This window comes from Carex rostrata, chromosome 20 (genome assembly GCF_964058835.1).
Source record: "Carex rostrata chromosome 20, lpCarRost1.2, whole genome shotgun sequence".
NCBI classification, from domain to species: Eukaryota; Viridiplantae; Streptophyta; class Magnoliopsida; order Poales; family Cyperaceae; genus Carex; species Carex rostrata.
The window spans coordinates 1,699,163-1,706,522 of NC_135937.1; the positions used below are offsets into that span (position 1 = coordinate 1,699,163).

The window sequence follows — 7,360 nt, forward strand, 5'->3', positions numbered from 1 at the left end:
GAAAGAACGAAAATCAAAGGATGAACGCTACAAAAATCTGTTACTATTCGCGAGGGTAAAAATGTTTTTTTGCTGATGGTATCTTCGCGGATACTTCTACGTTTAGAAATAACAATTTATGTCGGTGTACTCTCAAAAATAGTACTATAATTTTGTAGCTAGTATAACACTTACGAGTCATATTTTTCTTCCTCTTTTTTTGTTGAGTCGATTTTCGTGACAAATGGACATAATTAAGCTTATTCGCATTTAGATTCATTTTTTTATTATTGTAATGTTTATTTTAATTGCATACGATCCAATATGATTCTTAATAAAAAAAATCTGACCTAGTCTTGTCATAATTTCGAAGTAATTGAGGAAATTGGAATAAATGAAGACAAAGTCTATAAATTTTATCAAGGACCACTAAATCTACCAGTCAAGATATAAAACATTAAGAGTGTGTGAAACAGAACGCGTAGACAAGCACAATGCAATTATAAATACACCCCAACGAATCTCTTACAAGCACCAATCTATACTCACACAAAGCACAAAAAAAATGGCCTCTTCAATTCTCCTTCCCCTTCTCCTCTCCTCCTCCCTCCTCCTCGCTCTCACCAACGCTGCCACCTTCACTGTCACCAACCAATGCTCATACACTGTCTGGGCAGCTGCGGTGCCAGGTGGCGGTATGCAGCTAAACTCAGGCCAACAATGGACTCTAGATGTGGCTGCCGGTACAACCAGTGCCCGCATCTGGGGCCGCACCGGCTGCTCTTTCGACTCAAATGGCAATGGAAAATGCGATACTGGTGATTGTGGCAAGCTTGCTTGCACTGGTTATGGGTCACCACCGAACACACTTGCTGAATTTTCTCTCAACCAACCTAACAATTTGGACTACTATGACATCTCATTGGTTGATGGTTTTAACATACCCATGAACTTCGTTCCTGCCTCGGGATGTAGCACTAACGCTGCGCACTGCTCAGCTGATGTGAATGCAAATTGCCCGAGCGAGTTAAAGACAACTGGCGGGTGCTTGAACCCATGCCAGGTTTACAAGACAGATGAGTATTGTTGCACCGATCCTAACAGCACCTGTACGGCCACTACGTTATCAGAGTACTTCAAGAACTTGTGCCCCCAGGCTTATAGCTACCCGAAAGACGATCCGACAAGCTTGTTCACTTGTCCCTCGGGAGCCAACTACAACGTTGTGTTTTGCCCCTAAAGCTGGAAATAGCTGGTTTCAAGAATTGATACATTTAGACATATATGTCGTTTCTTGCAAGAAATAATTAAGGTTGATCAGTTGTTGTACCCATACCTAAGATAAGTCTTATGAATAAAATTTGTTCGAGATTTCTAATATCTCTATCTCTATCTCTATCTCTATCTCTACTACTATAATATCACGTTGGTTTTTTTGGGATCCAATCACCTATCTGTCCAGAGAGAAACGCAGCCGTTCATCTAATAGATCTCAGCCGCTCATCAAAAGTAAATCTCAATCTCAGCCATTAATAACTAATTTTGATTTTATGTCTCTGTTTCATGCTGTCAAATATATAGAAGTATAAATTTAGTTAACCAGTTACTTGCTACATAAAAAACCACATGGAAAGCCACGTGCAAATTGTGTCGCCTTTTTCTCCCATGCGACCGAATTCGTATCCTCTGAGATATCTCAAACTTTGCGTGACTTTATGGAAAATCTCAACTGTTTAAATACGTTCTACACGAATCGCAAAGCACAAATAATACAGACCCCTGCGCTATCACCGAATAGGAACCGGACACGTCGGTCACACAAAAGTTGAGATATCTCAGAGGATACGCACTCACGCGGACCTCCTTTTGATGCAACGTGTATTTAATTAAAAAGAAACAGTGCCATCAATGCCTAGGCTCTGAAAAAACAAAAAAATTATCTTTTCACAGAGAGACCCCTCACTTATAAAAATATAACTATCATCCCCTCACTTAACTTAGGTACTTGATTTTAGAAGTATGGCTAAATTGAGACTCAACTGGGTCGCATCAAAAGGTATTGTTGCTCAGTTTCATGAAATCATCTTAAATTGAGAATTTATTAAGATCAACTGCAAAGATGGCTTCAATTTTACCATGTATAATATGTTACTTTCAAATAATTTTATATTTTAGTTGACTTTTGTAATTTAGACACATCTTGTGTCCTTATAGATGAAAAAAGTTTCAAACATAAGAAATTGGAACGAAGAAAAGGCATGGCCATCTTGTGTCCTTATAATTTTTATTTGTAATTTTTTTTCTCTGTTTTGATAACTAAATTTTTTGTTTCCCCGTTGCAAGGCACCGGCGCTTAACTAATTTATATACAAGATACATTACATATTTACATGAGACATGGTCTTTTGTTTTATGAGAAACTCCTAGGGACTCTCGTGCATTCATTATAATATTCAATTCCAAAGAAAGTTTGTACGTGCTGTGTGCCTCATATTTATTGAGCCAATTTAATTAGCATAAAAAATTATTGATCAAACCTTTTTTATCTACCTTTGCCAAATTATATATCAAGTTTAATGGTTCTTTTTAATCAAAACACTTCAGTTTCCTATTCATTTTTTACATCATAGTATGAAAGTAAGCCTTTTATTATAGCAGATACCTATTTCAACATTAATTAGTGGCCCAACGGCCCAGTGTCTTTTACGGTCCATATTTCATCAAGTCCAAGCTCCCCAAATAATAAAATATTAAAAAAAAGACCCAAGAAGCCCCATGACAAGAAACCCAAGAAGCCCAGTGTCTTTTACTACTAGATTATCATTTCTTTTTAATTTATTTTGTCCAAATACAAATTAAATATTACTCAATGAATTACTAAATATTACAAAATAAAAATGTCTTATATATTTTTCAAATTAATAATATTAAATATTACATTTAAACTTCATTAGTTATTATATCCATTTAAACAGAGAACACCAGTTACACCATAGCAAAACCTATATTTCATTTACTTGAAATACTTAAACCGACATGCTAAACAAAAAAAAAAAAAACTTTAACCTATTTCATTTACTTAAAATACTTAAAGCGAAATGCTAAAAAAAAAAAATTACCAATACCAACCATAAGGTTTAATGTAAACTATCAAGTCCTTGTAAGTTGTCTAACCAAAACTCAGCGCAGACAGCTTTAAATAAATTTGGAAAAGTATCCTCTCAGGTACCATAAAAGATTCTCCTCACTTTACGGTTTGATATTAGCTCCCATCCGCTTTGAGATTCGGGCTAACATAGGAGTAGTATTATTGGGCTTTGAGATTTGTGCCAGGTTAAAAATAACGGTCCAGATCCATTAGTTGTAAAAGATTCTCCATTACGGTACTGGAGAGATCTGAACTACGTCAGTATCCTATGAGATATCTCAGGAGTGCGTATTCTCTGAGATATCTCAACTTTTGCGTGACCGACGTGTCCGGTATCTATTCGGGGGTGTTGTAGGGGTCAGTATTATGTGTACTTTGAGATTCGTGTAGAACGTATTTAAACGGTCGGGATTTTCCATAAAGTCACGTAAAGTTTGAGATATCTCTGAGGATACGAATTCATATCTCAGCGCGTGCATACCTAACGTGTACGTTGCCTATTCGGGGAGAGCGTAGGGGCAGTATTATTTGTGCCTATTTGAACGTTTGAAATTATCCAAAAAGTCACGCACGCGCTGAGATATCCAGAGATGCAAATTACATCGGCTTCGGAGGTACCATAAGAGGATCGCATCTCTAAAACTGTTGGAGTTTCTAATTTGATGTGACAGTTTCTAAACTAATTTTAGAAATGCATATTAGTTTCTTATTTAACAACTTTGTTTCAAAGTTTCTTAATAATAAATTATTTATAAACTCTGACGTGGTCAAATAATTTACTGAAATTCTTTTCTCCTGTAATTAATTTGCTGATATGGTAATTAAGAAACTCTAATTTTAATTTCAGTGATGTAAGAGTTTAGAAACTTTCGGAGGCAATTTTTAAAAATTAGTTAACAGTTATTTAGAAACTTTAAGAATTTCAGAGATGTAGATGCTCTAATAGCAAACCTGATGCATCAAAAAAAAATTCCATACTGTTAATGAGCTGAACAGTTAAATCAGAGAACCTTCAAACAATTTATAGTCTTACACACTTCTAATAAAAAAACAAAAAAAAGCTATAATATCAGCAAATTTAACATAATTGGCACATAAATAGCGGATAGAAAGGAGTAACAGTACCAAAAAAAAACAACAACAAAAGAATCCAAACAAAGTGCGCCAGATCAATCAGATACTAACTAAGCTTAAACAGGTAAAGTTTTGGAGGTTATTGCTCCGATTTTAACATCTGCATCATCATTACTCGAGGAAACATCTTCATCTTCATTTTCTCCCGACATCTCTTCCAAAGACTTTCCGTTTGATTCAGGAACTAATAAGGTGCACAAAGCTCCCAACAAGTTGCATGCGGCAAGAACAAAAAGCGAATTTTTTACACCAATACCCGCGGGATATCCATGATCCGTTAAGGCCGGGTTCTGATTCTGAGCTGCATAGAGGAAACCAAACGAGCCAATGATTGCTCCGGCCTTGCCAGCGGCAGCTGAAATACCATGACAGGTGGACCTCAGTCGAGCAGGGAATATCTCAGCCGGCACGACAAAAGTGGTGCTGTTTGGCCCGAAGTTCGCGAAGAAAAACGTCAGTCCATACATGACAACAAAGCCGACATGGTTCCCTGGCTCTGTCCAGTGATGGTATGGAAAGGCTAGACCAAGCATAAAGGCTGTCATAAAAAGGAAGCCGCCAACCTGAATCTTAAACCGGCCAATTCTATCAATTAAAGCAACAGTAAACCAGTACCCAGGAACTGTACCGCAGAGCGCAATCAGGGTTTGAGCACGTGCGATACGGTAGACCTCTTCCATGGCACTCATGGTGTGGCCCTTTGGTATCCAATTTATGGCAGTGAAAATATCCTTCTGGAATAGGTTTTGGCTGTAAAACGCAATGTCCAACAAAAACCAACATGAGGCTGTGCCAATAAGGTGCCACCCGTGCTTCTTAAAGAACTTACGGGAGAAAAGGCCGAAGTCTTTGTCTGGTGTGGCCTCCTCCCTCTTTTCATTTTCATGTGCGATTTCCACCTGAAGAACTTTTGCCATGTCAGCGGCAGCCTGTTGTGCGTTTTTGGCAACCAGCGCAGTGTACCGGGCTGTCTCAGGCATCTTCATACGCCAGTAATAGGTCAACACTGCCGGAGCAGCACCAATCATGAGAATGAAGCGCCAGATGAAGTCAGCCTGTGGTGGGAGTGATCCTGTCGGGTTGACCTGATCAAGCAGGGAACAAAGTTTAGGCTAAATTTAAAGACATTTTCTATTTAATTAACAATGCATCAGTAATTTAGACCGCTCTTCTGATAGCCCTACCTTCTTCATTTTCAACACATTTTGCATATTTATGGAACAATTGGAACAAATAATTATGCAATCAATAAAGGATAGACAGCTCAGCATCTTTTGAAATGAAGTTGGAAGCTGTCACGCTGAGAAGAAACATTAGGATATCTAATCCCAATGAAAAAGACGACTGGACATCCTTATTTAACCAATTCTTCTTCAATTATTCGAATATGTTGAGTAGCAAAATAAAGCAAGAAAGTTGGGTTATTATCTGACATTAGATTTTTATATAAGTCATTTTCACTGTTCACTAATTGTTTTAGAAAAAGTTTAGGCATTAAATCATTGTGTTTCTAGCCGACGTACTCCACTCTGACATTGAAGCAAAGGAACTATAAGTTTATTAGTAATTAATTACCTCGTAAGCAGGGGAAGGGTAGATGGCATTGAAGCAAGCAGAGACAATGAGAGTGATAATGCCGCCAGTTAGGATGCCAAAACCTTGCATGGCAAACACAGCAGCAATGAATGCCCCGCGAGTCTTTTTGTTTGCGTACTCGGACATTATAGTGGCGGACAAAGGATAATCACCGCCTATGCCAAAGCCTAGCCAGAACCTGAAGAAGCACAGCGTCCCCATCACACTGCTTGGTGTCGACCCAAATGACAGTCCCGAGGCCACTGAGGCCAACACCTTTGCAAAGAGGAGAAACAGATATATATTAGTTGTTAAACTTAAATCTATGTTGATCTTACAATTCTGCTTTGTGCTTGATTATAAATCAATGCTTGCAATAATTCTCAGATTCTTCAGATCAAGCACATGAGATATTCCACACCACTTTCACATGATTAATTAAGTTTTTGAGTGAGTACATACATCTTGCTTTGGTTTAAATCAAAAACAACAAAAGGTAATTAATTAAGCTAAGTACCATCATCATAAGAGTCATTCCATACACGCGCTTGCGTCCCATCTTGTCACCTAGCCAGCCAAAGAAGAGTTGTCCTGACAAAGTCCCGCAGAAGGCCACACCATTCACGGCCGCAGCAACATTAGGCGGGAGTGTTCCCGGGTTAGGGGAACCCGGAATGGTGTAGTATATCCGACCCAATAACTTTGTCACAAGAGAGATGCAAAACAAGTCGTATGCATCCGTGAAGAAACCCATGCCGGCAATCACAACTGCTGTGAAGTGGTACAACTGCGTCTTTGCAGTATCTAGCTTGTTTAGCACCTCGTTTGCCATGATCCCTTGATGGTTGTAAACCCTGTAATCGCAATCAGGTGTTTCTTGGGTCCCTGTCAAAGAAGAGTAAGAGCTGCTTTTCAAAGTGTAGTTTAATTAGCACTGTTTATTGATTATAGTGAAATTGTTTTAGGTGTTTGACTCCAAGAAAAACTAAATATGTTTTCAAAGCCATAAAAATAAAATAAAACTGTATTGGAGAAAACCAACAAAGGGCAATTAATGGAAATAATAAATAGCACCAAAACATGACAAAATTTACATGGATTCGTATCTCGCTGGGTAAGGAAATAACAAAATCCAAATCCTTACCATGATCAACTCAAACGTTCTTAGATTTTTTTTTTTTTTTCCTTTTTTCTTTCTAGAAAAGGTCGACTGGCATGTTCTAAAAACATTTACAGAAAGCTCTTCTAAAATCAAGCTAGTACCTCAAAATTATTTTAGCACTTCTCCTTCAGTGTGTATTTGCATACCTGTATATTGTGACAAAAAAAAATGCCTTTTCAGAGATAGGGTTGGAATAGGAGAGGCAGGCATCAAATATGTAAACCGACCGGCTATTTATAATACATCCGCGTAGAATTGCGGCGAGGGTTAATTTATTTTAAGGCATCCTGTAATTAGAAGTGTATTTTTTTATTTCTCATTTTCTAACTTTCTATTTTATACGCACTTCGGCAAGTTAAATT

General features: G+C 37.8%; 2 protein-coding genes across 2 annotated transcripts; one reads left to right on the forward strand and one right to left on the reverse strand.

Annotated features, from left to right (window-relative positions):
* The first annotated feature begins 508 nt into the window (after window positions 1–508).
* LOC144572470 (thaumatin-like protein 1) lies at window positions 509–1,359 on the forward strand. The gene has a single exon (XM_078322058.1). The coding sequence runs from the start codon at window positions 545–547 to the stop codon at window positions 1,217–1,219; it is 675 nt and encodes a 224-aa protein (XP_078178184.1). The 5' UTR covers window positions 509–544; the 3' UTR covers window positions 1,220–1,359.
* Window positions 1,360–4,150: 2,791 nt separating this feature from the next.
* LOC144572433 (putative inorganic phosphate transporter 1-12) lies at window positions 4,151–6,869 on the reverse strand. Its single transcript, XM_078322018.1, has 3 exons — window positions 6,354–6,869; window positions 5,837–6,112; window positions 4,151–5,346 (listed from the first exon to the last, which is right to left on the reverse strand). The coding sequence occupies exons 1-3, from the start codon at window positions 6,666–6,668 to the stop codon at window positions 4,318–4,320; spliced, it is 1,620 nt and encodes a 539-aa protein (XP_078178144.1). The 5' UTR covers window positions 6,669–6,869; the 3' UTR covers window positions 4,151–4,317.
* Between the last annotated feature and the right edge of the window lie 491 nt (window positions 6,870–7,360).

Bases quoted from the DNA above. Each gene is read 5' to 3' on its own strand.
- LOC144572433 (XM_078322018.1), bottom strand. From the start codon at position 6,668: ATGGCAAACGAGGTGCTAAACAAGCTAGATACTGCAAAGACGCAGTTG. The intron at 6,113-6,353 runs GTACTTAGCTTA...CTCTTTGCAAAG, and splicing joins GAATGACTCTTATGATGATG to GTGTTGGCCTCAGTGGCCTC. The intron at 5,347-5,836 runs GTAATTAATTAC...CTGCTTGATCAG, and splicing joins ACCCTTCCCCTGCTTACGAG to GTCAACCCGACAGGATCACT.
- LOC144572470 (XM_078322058.1), top strand. From the start codon at position 545: ATGGCCTCTTCAATTCTCCTTCCCCTTCTCCTCTCCTCCTCCCTCCTC.